This window comes from Schistosoma haematobium, chromosome 2 (genome assembly GCF_000699445.3).
Source record: "Schistosoma haematobium chromosome 2, whole genome shotgun sequence".
NCBI lineage: Eukaryota > Metazoa > Platyhelminthes > Trematoda > Strigeidida > Schistosomatidae > Schistosoma > Schistosoma haematobium.
Genome location: NC_067197.1, coordinates 38,930,324 through 38,944,674, shown reverse-complemented (window position 1 = coordinate 38,944,674; position 14,351 = coordinate 38,930,324). Strand labels below are relative to the sequence as shown.

The 14,351-nt window shown below is 38.4% G+C and overlaps 1 protein-coding gene across 1 annotated transcript in view; it reads right to left on the bottom strand.

Moving 5' to 3' along the window:
- CADPS2_2 (Ca -dependent secretion activator) overlaps nucleotides 1-13,164 on the bottom strand; it is an 88,370-nt gene extending 75,206 nt beyond the window's left edge. Inside the window, exon 1 of the mRNA XM_051219230.1 lies at nucleotides 12,950-13,164. Coding sequence (XP_051068353.1) covers nucleotides 12,950-13,053 — 104 coding nt within the window. The 5' untranslated portion in view covers nucleotides 13,054-13,164. The remainder of the gene's footprint in view (nucleotides 1-12,949) is intronic.
- Between the last annotated feature and the right edge of the window lie 1,187 nt (nucleotides 13,165-14,351).

The window sequence follows — 14,351 nt, the reverse complement described above, 5'->3', positions numbered from 1 at the left end:
GTGAATGAAATAAAATATCTCACACCTAGGTATGAAAATAGGAATTAATGATTGTATATATATATGTCTGGATATAGTTTCAGAAAGCTCATTGATTAGTTTCTAGGACAGGTAATGAACACTATTTGAGAACCCTAGCCAGAAATGAATCTGATATTTCTATTAGAATGAGCGATCAGAGAAGGACTAACAGAGAAATATAAACACACACGTAGAAGTATACATACTCGAGGATGATCTAGTTTTTGATATTCACTTAATTTAATAAGACACACTGACATATGATGATTATTATATATGTATATCTTTTTGTCTTTATATGTGAATCCTATAGGATTATGACCCGAGTCAACAGCTTGTTTACCTGTTTACTATGAGGAAATTAATCGATTTCAGCAAAATGTTTTGCCCCTATCGATGTAAATCTCTCATCAATATGTTACCTACCAAATGTCATGACATGGCTTATAAAATAAGTGTGTAACAGAAATCTACTGTTAGAAAATTTTTTAAATATATATTCCTTTGTTTATCCTGAATGAGAAAAAAGTATACACAATTCCAGTATTGAATAATAACAATTATAATGGGAAAAGAAATAACTCTGAAAATAGTTTCCGTAGTATTTTTCGGGGCAAGATTATGTACTTAAACCTGAGAAATTAATTGTATCAATACTGACGAGCAAACGTTATGCCATACAGTTAATGCTTTAGTTTCATTCGTGAGTGAGTAAAGAAGTGAATTAAAAAACTTGTTTCCTACACTTATTTATGTTTTAAACATTTGATCACTATGAATATCATGAAAAGCCTATACAATACTCAAAAACTAGGAACCAGGAAGCACTGTGTAGTTGTTTCGTCCTTGTATGGAGCCTCTCAGTAAGGCCCACCTCCGACCCTGACGGAGATTGACCCCAGGATCTTCGACTACGCGCGAGCACTTTTTGATGCTTAATGAACACCCAACTTAGGCCGCTTTGAGATATAAATCGCATTCAATAATCTCTACAAACCTCTGCATTAACACTTACGAATGTCCAACCTCTTTGAATATGTTTTTCATTTAACTAGGAAAAATTTCTCTCTGATAAGCATTCGTGCAATCTTCTAATATTAGTTCACTTGGGGACTTATGTTAGTGATTTGTTTGATGCAAGTACTTACCAACTGATCAGCATGTATCGTTGTGTTCTAACTATCAATATTTTGTTTGTCGTTTTAATAACGGTAGAGTGATTTCCAGTTGTTTACCAGCTCAAATTAGTCCGTTACGAACTTATGCAAATAAATAGAAAATAGCAGAGAGCGCCAATATATATGCACCAAACAAAACAATGAGAATTCGAAGAGAAATAGAAAAAAAGGCTAAGGAGCGCAAAAAAAAGAGAACAATAACGAAGAGATTGGTGTAAGGTAGTGTGGTAGTAATGAGGGAACGGAAAGGTACAATCGGAAGAAATCTTTCAGGTAAGGGAGACACAACCACTTTTTATGAAGAAAGTAAAAGAAGGTTACAGCAGGATCGCCACTGGCTTCTATTCTGAGCCATATCTGATAACGTCTCTAGCCACTATGTTGCACCATCTCTCGGACCCCAACCAGGGAGTCGTGAAGGTCCAACACAAGCCAGTCCTTTTGCAGCTTACTTTCATACCACGACACCATTTCATACACTGACCACCTCTCCGCTTTTTCCAACTAGTCCCAGAGTCGGCAAATAATGCACGATGTGGAATTCTCTGGGACGACATTCGGAGAACATGTCCAAGCCACCGAAGTCGATGTCTCAAGATGGTGACACCAGTTGGATTATCGTCTCTGCGTCCGAACACACGATGCCGAACCTCTGCATTACTAATATGGTGTTGCCACTGAATGTCAGCAATCCTTCGGAGACAGCGATGATCGAACACAGAGAGTCGTCTAACATTCTCAACTCGGAGAGGCCAAGTTTCACAAGCATAGAGCAAAACTGCTCTCACCTACGCGTTGTAGATCCGACCTTTTACAGCCAGACTAACATCACGAAGGCACCAAAGGTGGCCTAGATTGGCATAAGCCGCTCTGGCTTTCATTATACGTGCATTGGTCTCATCACTCACACCCCCACCAGCACTTATGCAGCTACCCAGATACACGAACTTCTCGACTACGTCTATCTGCTCACCATCCAGGGTGAGTACAGGATTGGAATCCTGCCAGTATTGTAGAAGTACTATGCACTTCGAAGGTGCAAAGCACATATCATGCCTACAGACACTGATTGTCAACTGATTAAGTGCGGATTGCATGCCTTGGGGATTATCGCACAGTAAGACAATATCGTCCGCATACTCAAGGTTGAGAAGTCTTTCTCCAGGCAACAGATCCACATCACCATTACTTACATACATCAGAGCTGTTTCCAGAATGTCATCGATGGCATAGTTGAAGAGGAATGGTTAGATTGGGCAACCCTGCCTAACCCCACTGCTCGAATGGGACAATGGAGAGAGGTGGTTGTATGCCCTTACTCTGCCTGAGGTGTTTGTATATAGGGCTTTTAGGATGTTAACGAACTTCTCAGGCACACCCTTCTTCAATAGACAATCCCAGAGAACAGTTCTATCCAACGAATCGAAGGCAGCCCTGATGTCAAGAGACACTACGATTGTTGGCCTTTGATAAGTATGGCTGTGTTCTAACATCTGGTGGAGGGTGAAGATATGATCAATACATCCTCGACCAGAACGAAACCCAGCCTGCTCCTCGCGAGTCAATCTTTCTCGGGTTTTGAACAACCTACGAAGTATGACGGAAGTCAATAGCTTGGACGCAATCGGAAGAAGACTTATCCCCCGATAGTTGGTACAGAAACGACGTGAACCCTTTTTAAAGATAGGGACAACTATCGACTCATTCCATGACTTTTTTACACTCTCTAGTTCCCAGACCTTTGTAAATAACGTTGTTAGTTTCTTAGCCAGAAAGTTACAACCATCTTTAAAAAGAGCCTGAGGTAAGTCATTTGGGCCAGGTGATTTGTAGAGCTTCAAGAGTTGGAGTTCCTTGTGGACTTCCGCCTCATTTGGTGGATCAGTCGTCACCGGCCATGGAGGGCAGGACAGTCTGACCGATGTTGCCGGAGCAGCAGGCCAGTTGGACTGCCCTTCGAAAAATTCTGCCCGTCGTCCAAGACGTCGATGGATGTTAGTGATTGGCATCCCATCATCCTCGCAGATTGTTTCGCTCACACCAGACTTCTTGCTGCCAGTGGCTCGGATGAGTTGGAAGAGCTTCCGGTAATTACCAGATGCAGCTGCTGCTTCCAGCTTATTAGCACGCTTCGACCACCAGGCTTCTCGGTCCTTACGCATGCTTTGCTCAATTTCATTGAGTAACAGTCGTCGTTTGCGGTGAAACTCATGGTCACCCGGAGTAGACCGACGGGGTTTAATGAGTTGTAGAGAGCCTGAAGAAACCCAGTACTTATAAGCGGGACGTTTCGCGAAGCCGCAAGCAGCTTTACTCGCCATTTTCATGGTATCATGCAATTGCGACCAATGCTCATCTATACTTTTCGGTGCAGTGGTAGCTAGCCTAGAGGCTAGCTCGGTTCGATACTTACTAGCAACAGAAGTTGCAACCAGCTTGCTGATATCAATCCGTTGATGGCGGTCACTTCGTTGTTCACTGAAAAGTAAGGCAAGATTGGCGCAGACCAAGGCATGGTTAGAGTCCAGATAGGTACTCCAAAAGGAGCGGCAGTCTTGTACACAACCACGCCAGCGGTAGCTGATCGCGATGTGATCAATCTGAGTCCAGGCTTGAAATGCACAGGGAGGACGCCAGGTGGCACATCGGCGATGACTGTGTCGAAAGTTAGTGCTAGCCAGAAACAGGTTGTGGTCTGTGCAAAGTTGCAGTAGACGGTCCCCGTTATCTGACCTGCGACCAACGAGTTCCCATCGGCCACCTAAACGACTCTCTTCTGTGCCTAGACGCCCGACCTCAGCATTCAAGTCTCCGGCTAGTACTACAATATCTGTCAAACGCACTTTCTGGAGAAGAACAGATAACTGGTGGTAGAGAGCTTACTTACGACCAACTTAAAAAGATATTTTAGATGTTCTAGTGGAAAACCAAGATTAGTGGAGTTCAATCACATCAAAGTGAGATTAGTATCACAGATGACACTAGATAATGGTCACAGTATATCATCAGATAACTAAAGTTCTATATTTGGACCATTAGACTGCAGTTTAATTATCTAAAGATGTTTTGCAGTGTTGGTGGTACCTGGATGTTCTATATTCAGTCTATTGTAGGTACAATGATTAGCACTGGTTACATATGAAAATGGTCGCAAAAGCAGAATTGTCAACTGAAAAGCTCAAATGAATGGATGTCAACAGTCATAATAATCGACTAACAAAAATAAATCCTTTTATGTGACAGATGAGATACTTATGCATAGTCTATTTGACACATAAATAAACGTGGTTAAAAGTAGCATTCAAAACATAAATGATTATTACATATATGTGTTTGACAGGCTAGTCATCAGTTTATGAAACTAGGATTTAACTAACCAAGGAGTCTCATACTAGAACGAAATGACCGTCCAGTACTTTTAGGTTTTCAGTAGGCGTCACCCCACGTAGACTGTGATTGACGAAAATTAAGGCCACTAAAACTACACTATATTGAAAACCCGAACAGATTTAAAATAGCGACTATTGTATTTTTACGTGAGATTCAAAACATGATGATGGATAGCTTGAACCCTATTAAGAACTAAGTAAGGATTGTCTCTATTTTCTTTTAAAGACGCTTGAAATTGATAACTGTATTGATTTTGCAACCATACAGAGGATGTGACATGATGTAAAAACTAAATTAAAGAAAATACCTACTCTTGTTATAGGTTTTTTTCCTAAAACGGCAACTAAACCTTGGGCTCACTATGATTCGGGAAATACTCAAGTTTGTTTGTGGGGCCCCCCTAGGTCCCCTGCCCATTATGCCATGACCGATACAGAAATATTATTTATACGGATGATTGGATAGCGTACAGGTTTGAAGCAATGTGGTCGAAAGCTAAGAACTATCTTCACCTTTGTAAATAGCCTAAAATTCCAAAGGTTCAGAGTCATTTGGACGAGTATTGTATTGGACTTACTGTGATTTTAGTTCCAGTAAAAATATTGAGAACTTTAACAGGTTTATTATTCACGTAAAAGATGTACGTATTTCCCAACTTTTTGGGTTGTTAATAGTCAGTTATTTATTTATATTACTTGCATTCTGATTGACTTATAACTGGGTATAATTTTTTAACGTCACTTTTATAATCACTCAAGGTCAATAGTATTCTATACTTTCATTCTACCACCAAAATGAACTCATCTACACAATTAAGTAAATAAACTACACCACAGTTAAGTTCTATGCATGAACAATTTTCAATTGAAATCACGTTCCGAAATGCAATACACAGTCACCAAACGAATAAAAAGATTGTCCGAAACTTTGGATATGGTATACTTAATAAATGTTGAGAACATTATGGTTAGTGTTAACCAAAAAACAAAAACGTTTTGTATTACTTTCAAATTTGCTTCAGATAAATTCTGTCAATAATTTGAAAGGCTTAACAATTGGATTGTCTAAATCTGAATCTTAAATAATTGAATTTTCGAAAATTCCATGCTGATATTGAATTAAACAATAAATTTCATCAACTTCCTGTAAATGAATGATAGCAGTAACAGTAGTAGGGAAGAAATGATATAATCAGATTTAATTGCTTCCTGTTATCGATTAATTAATTAATTAATTTGAAGTATTTATTGGTCACTTCAAGAAAATTTAAATTGAATAGTCAGAGAGGGGTTTTGTGAAGATTGTAGTAATTTACTAATTGAATTCATAAGTCCATTGAAGTTAGACCACCATAGAAAACCTAAAAGCACTGAATGGCCATTTCATCCTGGTATGGGACTTTTCAGTTGTGCTTATCCACGATTCCGCCCAGCGAGAATCGAACCCAGGACTTATCAGTCTCGCGTACGAATGCTTAACATTTAGACCACTGAGCCGGCATTCATTCGAACCCTGGAGTTAGACATTAACAATTATTAAATTGAATAGATTGAATGTTGAGCAAATTTTTACTCTGAATAAATATAATTATTCTGTTTTGATATTTTATGTGAAATGATTTACTCAAATTATTGACTTTGAGAAATTTTCTTCAAAACAAAATAATCTTTTGTTGAAGAATTTGTGAGAACATGAAAGTAATGAACAGTTATATAACATTCCAGTTTGTAACTAATTCACATGGTATATGACAACCAAACGAAAAATAGTATTATCTAATGGAAACGAACTTGGAGAACTGAAAATCTCACAAGTACAATCCCATATAACGAGAATTCAGTAATTCATATTTTAATATTGATGTTAGTTTTGACTGATTGTATTTGATTTTGTATGAACTGTGGAATATTAATTATAGGTATTAATGTTAATAGTATTGGTGATTATGACAATAGTCCTGATAATTTCATCCTATTGTACTGATTTGGTGCAGTAAACCGAGTCGATGAGTATTTGTGACGCATTCTACATTGGTTTTGATTAACTGACTGAAGTCATGAATTTAATTTAGGAAAAGCAAACTAAATATTCTATTCATTAATAGCGTTATTTGTAAGGGTCCCTATTTACACAGCTGAGTTTTAAATGATATAAAACGTGTCTCCTTAATTCCACTGCTAGTTACTATACAATTTCTTAAACCTTGATTTTTAGATGTATAACATGAACTGTTGCTAAATAAGATTGCTATTCTGGTAAAATATCAGGCCACATTTTATTTTGGACTTAAATATTTAATAGTTTTAAGTAAAACTATGAAATCAACTTTTTGTATATAAATACAAACCCTTAATTTTATTTATTACAATAAAATTTACTGTTGAAAGTATTGGCAATTCAGCCTCTAATAAGAGTTCATTCCAATACTTGGTTAACATAGAAAATTATTGAATTACTTATGATTATTTAGGCGATGTTGATGATATTAAGAATAGTTAGAATTTGAAAAATGTGAACCATTGTATCTCAACCTGCAAGTCTGTGTATGTTATGTAGACTGAAAAACTCGAGGTTTTTACATTCAACTACATCTTTACCGACATATATATGCTAAATGAAGAGATCCAAGCTAGAACTCAACAGAAGTTCTGTGATGTCTAATTTCCATTGGTTTCTTTTACTCATATGGATGTGTGATGAAAAATTATAGCTGAATAATCCTCAAAAATTCTCATTATCATCATAGTAGTAGCAAATTACTTCTACCAACATGTACGAAATTGTCCAATCAATCACAACACGAGAGGTCAATATAAAAAGACAATCAGTATGAGTGTAAAAACATTTGAAAGCAACAAGGCGTATGATGATTGTCAGTCACAAACAACGCCATTAGAACAAATTGATATATTACTTATGGAATAACTGGAAAGCTCACTGTTACATGAAGCGGCCTGAAGACCAATTTGTTTATAAAGAATATGAACTGTCCAACCTACTCACTTTGTTTTTAAGGTGTGAACTAAATACAGTACTCAAAATGACATCGAAATTTAACCACATGAATACTCAAGTTGTGGTGGCAATAAAGTCATTACAGTACCATAGGTAGCGTTCAGCGCTCGGCTTTTAACCAGTTGGTTGTAGATTCAAACTCTACACCACCTAATTTAGATTGAAAAATTAAAATCTATGGCTGGTTTCTACTGATAGGTTGGGTGAGTACAGACAAATCATATACATTTCCTCTCATTCCATTACAAGGTCAAATGTTTGGTGAGATATGGAAAATCAAACAAATTACTGGAAAGAGTATATTATGAGACATCTATTTTTTAGGTCAGAAAGATAGTCGTATATATACCTATAATTTGTGCATATTATTACTTCTTACTCTTTCCAATCTCAGATGAATAGTGGATGTTACTTAATCATGAGCTAATAACAAGTTAATTTGGTGGTTTACATTACGAATCAAAATTAGTTAAACCACCAGTGAAATCCGGAATGCACTGAACGATTGCTTCGCCTTAGTATAGGACCCCTCAAAATATTTATCACGATCACCTAAGAAATCGAACCCAATATATTCAATTCTCAAGATAAGCACTCAACCTTTGATCAATGAGTTAGAATTCAGCTGCTAGCTCTTCTTATTTGGGGACGAAACAAATATCCAGTCCTCTCTGCCATCAATCGTTGTCTAAGCAAGATCAGACTGTAATGTAAACTATCAAATTCAGCAATCTCCATGAATCCCCTATGCTAATAACAAGTGAGATGTTTTATGAGTGGCGTATATCTACGACTTTAACGCTTACTTACTTACTTACTTACTTACGCCTGTTACTCCTCGTGAAGGAGCATAGGCCGCTCACCAGCATTCTCCATCCAACCCTGTCCTGGGCAATCCTTTCTAGCTCCGTCCAGTTGTAATTCATCGCTTTCATATCTGCTTCTATTATCCGACGCAATGTGTTCTTTGACCTTCCTCTTTTCCGCTTCCCTTCAGGATTCCAAGTTAGGGCTTGCCTCGTGATGCAGTTTGATGATTTGCGTAATGTATGTCCTATCCATTTCCATCGTCTTTTCCTAATTTCTTCTTCAGCTGAAAGTTGGTTTGTTCTCTCCCACAGAAGGCTATTTCTGATGGTATCCGGCCAATGGATGTTGAGTATCTTGCGTAGACAAATGTTTATAAATACTTGTACCTTCTTGATGGTGGTTGTTGTAGTTCTCCAAGTTTCAGCTCCATACAGTAGAACTGCCTCGACGTTCGTATTGAAGATTCTGACTTTGATATTGGTTGAAAGTTGTTTTGAGTTCCATATGTTCTTTAATTGTAGGAATGCGACCCTTGCTTTGCCGATCCTCGCCTTTACGTCTGCATCGGATCCTCCTTGTTCATCGATGATGCTTCCCAGGTATGTGAAGGACTCTACATCTTCCAGAGTTTCGCCATCAAGTGTGATTGGATTGCTGTTCTCCGCTTTGAATTTGAGGACCTTAGTTTTCCCTTTGTGTATGCTGAGGCCTACTGATGCAGAAACTGCTGCTACACTGGCTGTCTTTATCTGCATCTGTTCGTGTGTACGTGATAGGAGAGCTAGGTCATCTGCGAAGTCCAAATCGTCTAATTGGTTCTGAGCTGTCCATTGTATTCCGTGTTTTCCCTCAGATGTTGAGGTCTTCATAATCCAGTCGACCACCAGAAGAAAGAGGAAGGGAGAGAGTAAACAGCCTTGTCTGACTCCGGTCCTTACTTGGAATGCATCTGTCAGCTGTCCTCCATGCACTACTTTGCATTGTAGTCCGTCGTATGAGTTCCGGATAATATTGACAATCTTCTCAGGAACTCCGTAGTGTCGAAGAAGTTTCCATAATGTCTTCCTATCTACACTGTCGAATGCCTTTTCATAATCAATGAAGTTGATGTATAGTGATGAGTTCCACTCAACTGATTGTTCGACGATGATCCGTAGTGTTGCAATTTGGTCTGTGCACGACCGATCCTTACGGAATCCAGCTTGTTGATCTCGAAGTTGGGAGTCTACTACGTCTTTCATCCGGTTCAGCAACAATCTGTTGAAGACTTTCCCTGGTATTGACAGTAGTGTAATGCCTCTGTAGTTTTCACATTTGCTCAGATCTCCTTTCTTTGGAATCTTGACGAGGTGTCCTTCTTTCCAGTCCATCGGCACTTGTTCCTCCTCCCAAATCTTTTTGAATAGAAGATAAAGCATGCTTGTGGTTGCTTCGATGTCTGATTTCAGTGTTTCAGCTGGTATGTTGTCGGGTCCTGCTGCTTTCCCGTTCTTGATTTGTCTGACGGCCATTCTAATTTCCTCCGTAGTTGGTGGATTGACATCTATAGGAAGATCTATGTGTGCTGCTTCGATGTCCGGCGGATTCATTGGAGCCGGCCTATTCAGGAGTTCCTCGAAGTATTCTACCCATCTGTTCCGCTGTTGTTGAATTTCGGTGATTTTCCTGCCTTCTTTGTCTTTGACCGGCCTCTCTGGTTTACTGTATTTCCCTGCTAGTTTCTTCGTTGTATTGTGAAGCTGTTTCATATTTCCTTCTCTAGCAGCTTTTTCTGCCGTCGTTGCTAGTTCTTCCACGTATTTCTTCTTGTCAGCTCTAATGCTCCTCTTCACTTGTTTGTTTGCTTCTATGTATTCAGCTTGTGCTTGGACTTTCTCTGCTCGTGTTCAGCTGTTGTTTATTGCTTCCTTCTTGTTCTTCCTTTCTTTGATCTTGTCCAGTGTTTCTGTAGAGATCCATTCCTTATGATGGTATTTCTTTAGACCGAGAACCTCTTGACACGTTGAAGTTAATGCTTCCTTGATGCCTTTCCAGTTGTCCTCCATAGTAGTTTCTTCTTCTTTCAGTAGATCTTGTAAGGCTTGGAACCTGTTGTTGAGAGCTATCTTGAATTCATTGAGTTTGTCAGTATCTCGAAGGAAGGCTGTATTGAACCTTTGTATTGCTGTTTGTCCACTTGTCCAGTTCTTTTTTAGCTTCAGTTTTAAATTGGCTACAACTAGGTGGTGATCTGAAGCAACGTCAGCACCTCTCCTGGTTCTCACATCTTCCATTGTCCTTCGGAATTTTTTGTTGATGCAAATATGATTTATTTGGTTCTCTGTAGTGTGGTCCGGTGAGATCCATGTAGCCTTGTGTATACGCTTGTGTGGAAATATTGTGCCTCCTATGACCAATTTGTTGAATGCACATAGATTTGCAAATCTTTCTCCATTTTCGTTTCTTTCTCCCAGTCCATGTCGTCCCATAATGTCTTCATATCCAGTGTTGTCTATTCCGACTTCGGCATTTAGATCTCCCATCAGAATAGTTAGGTCCTTCCTTGGGCATTTCTCAATGACTGACTGCAGCCGCTCGTAGAACTGATCTTTAATTTCGTCGTTGCTATCATTGGTGGGTGCATAACATTGGATAATATTCATTAAGATCCCCTCCTTCTTTGTTTTGAATGATGCTTTGATGATTCTGGATCCGTGAGATTCCCATCCTACAAGTGCATTTCGTGCTACTTTGGACAGCATAAGAGCAACTCCCTGTGTGTGTGGAGCATTTTCCTCTTCGTGACCGGAGTATAGCAGCATCTCTCCCGTAGCTAACCTTTTCTGTCCAGCTTGGGTCCAGTGGGTTTCGCTGATTCCCAGTACTGCTAAGTTGTATCTCCTCATTTCCATTGATATTTGACTGGTCTTCCCGGTTTCCCACATTGTTCGAACGTTCCATGTACCTATAGAAATTTTTGCTCTGGTTGTTAGAAGGGGCATCGGCCTCGTGGCTTCCGAAGGAACTCGGCTTTCACCATGAAGCGTCATAATTCTTCTAAATGAAGACCTTCTAACTCCCAGGGCAGAGTTAAAATGGTTTGGATTATTTTTTCTGGTAAGCTTTGTTTGAAATTACCCAAACAAAACAAAATGTTTCTCGTGTATTTCGACCTTTATAAACAGTTTTTAAAGTGGCTTGTTATGTCTTTCTTTACCAGTGAAATTTAATCCTGTCTTGTGTCTTCATTTCTTAATGAGTATAGACAAGCTGACACTTTGTTGATTTCAAAATACTTGGTGCACAGGTGAGAAGGCACTGTTTCGCATTAAGAATTTGTATTATAACGGTGATCTCGAGAGAAAGACTGAAAGATTTAGAAACATTCGAATGTTATACTCAACAACACACAAGTCAAAAATAAATATTAAAGTTTGACCAATCTTTTGAGACAGAGTTTCACCACATATGAATAATTTTAAAGCAAACTCTGTGATTAACGAACAAGCTGAATTCAGTTTAAGTACCGTATGACCTGAAAAATTCATGGTATTTAAACAATTTTTTGAAATTAGGTTCTAAAACGTTGCGAAAAATAATCGATAGATCAAAAATATCAGTAAATGGTTATGGAGATCGATGATTTTTAGACGAGTTCATGAACCGTTCAGTGTCACACCACTATCAAAAGTCTTGAAGCACCGCATGGTTGTGTCATCTTAGTGTGAGACCACTCAGGACTGCGCATCTACGACCCCGCATGAGGGACTCGAGCTCAGAATTTTCGGTCTCGTGTGCAATTCCCAAACAGACCATTCGCAGAAATGACTGAACTTAGAGCACCAAGACGTTAGTCTTTCAGACTTTTAATGCAAAATTCTGGATGATTGGACATTTTACTGCTATTTCACAACAAACTTGGAATTTTGCCTGATGTAGAGCGGGGAAATTTCGTTATGATTCTCGTTTAAGATTAGTGATGGAAGCACATGTAAAACCTGCGATGTAACCTCCCTTCCAGTGTAATATCTAGTTAGTTGTACATTCCAAGGAGACTGTGATGTTACATGAATAGTTCTTTATTATAAGCTCCTTAACTTGGAAATGCTATCACTGAAAATCATCTGGAGTTTAAACTTCATAAAGTCCATCCAAAGCTCAATATATGCATAAGATGAGAGAGCAAATTTTAATGCTGATTGTTGAAACGCTCAATTCATAATATGATAACTTTAACTGTGCAACACAAAAAATTTCAATGACAAAAAATAAAATGGTTTAGTGATATAATATTCAAATCGATAAATTCAGCAAGTGACCGTAAAATATATGACTATATGTATCGTAAAAAAGCTATGAAAACTTGTTATCAGATATAAATTAAACATGAGTAGCAATTTAGGAAAGACTGAAGTCAGTTAAATAAAACCACACATGTAAATCACTTTAACTATACGAAGTTTAACGTGAAAGTAAAATTCCAATGACATGTCAAACCACATGATTCCACAAAGCCTTTAATTAACACAAGATGAGCTAAAAGAAATTATACTTACTTCCTGTCCTCATAATGCAACCAGGTCACATTCTGATCATCATCACCAAAATTCCCTGACGAGCCAACGTATTCATCATCTTCACTTGAGGAAGTGTTTAACATCTTAGAAATATATAAGGGACAGGTTTGTGGTATGTGAAGAATCTTGTTTCGTCATGTGAAAAGATCATCAGTAAGTTCCGTAACTGATGAAATTTCATTTTGACGCTGAGTCGAGTTCATTGTAAAATGAAGAACTCAAACAAAAGCGACAATGTTGACTAAAACGAGACTTAGAGGCTATTAAAGTTTTAAACGTAAAAAACTAATGAGAATTAAGCATTTAATTTATGCTATTAAAAAAATATCGACTTCCATCGGCAGTGAGGTTTATTACATCTGCAGTGACCTGCTTTTATCAAGTGAACGCGATTGGTGTAATGAAAACAATTATTATAACCAATTGCACCAGGGATTGTTTTGCCGTACAAGTTTGTTTAACTGTAACAAAACACATACATTCTTCCGTTGATTGTGGCCTTGCGCGAATTCAGTTACGCTCTGTAATCACACTTGTAAACTGGCACGATCTCGGTATTCTTTCGATACCACGAGATCGCCAACAAACACAACTCGACTACAGCCATCTGATATTTGGCTTACGAGTATCTTATCGGTTAACTGGCGCGTAGTTTTCCTGGAGTGATGACCATAGTCAACCGCGACCCGACACCACAATACACACCAAGACTCTCATCAGAAACATTAATACAACATTCAAAGCCGTGGTTTACTGTAAGTCGAACCAAACATAACGAACAGTTTAGCAGATAATACATTTGGTTTCCTCAAGATTGATGAACTCACAAATACTCGTCAACTGATTAACAGAAAATTTGACATCAAATACACAGGAATCGAAAAATCGAAAAGTAAAATTGTGGTCTTCGATTCCTTGGACAACGAAACAAACATAGAAAAGTCTCGGACAAGATCAAGTCAAAAAGAGCGATTGTTGGATTACAATGGCAGTATTACTTCAGCTAAAGAGGGACTCAGTAATTGCATTCATAGGCAGGATCGAGACACTCCATTATGTTCAATGAAAGGAACTTTTTGCAAAAACTCATAGAACGTTCGTCGCCTATATTGATAGTCTGCCTCACAGCCTCATTAAAAGATATCTATGTAGTCAAAAATTCACTCCCTTGAACAGGAAGTCATTCAAGATGTTGTTGGACTCTAAGGCAGGTGGCAACAATTCTGTAATATCTTTTAACAGACGGGTTGGATTGTTAGCTCTGTGACATCAACAGTGGATTACGTTGGTAAATGATTCAACCACATCCATCCTGCGAAAAAAGGGACACGAAAAAATAGCTCATTTTAGTCCTTCGTCACCAGGCACAACTGACCACATG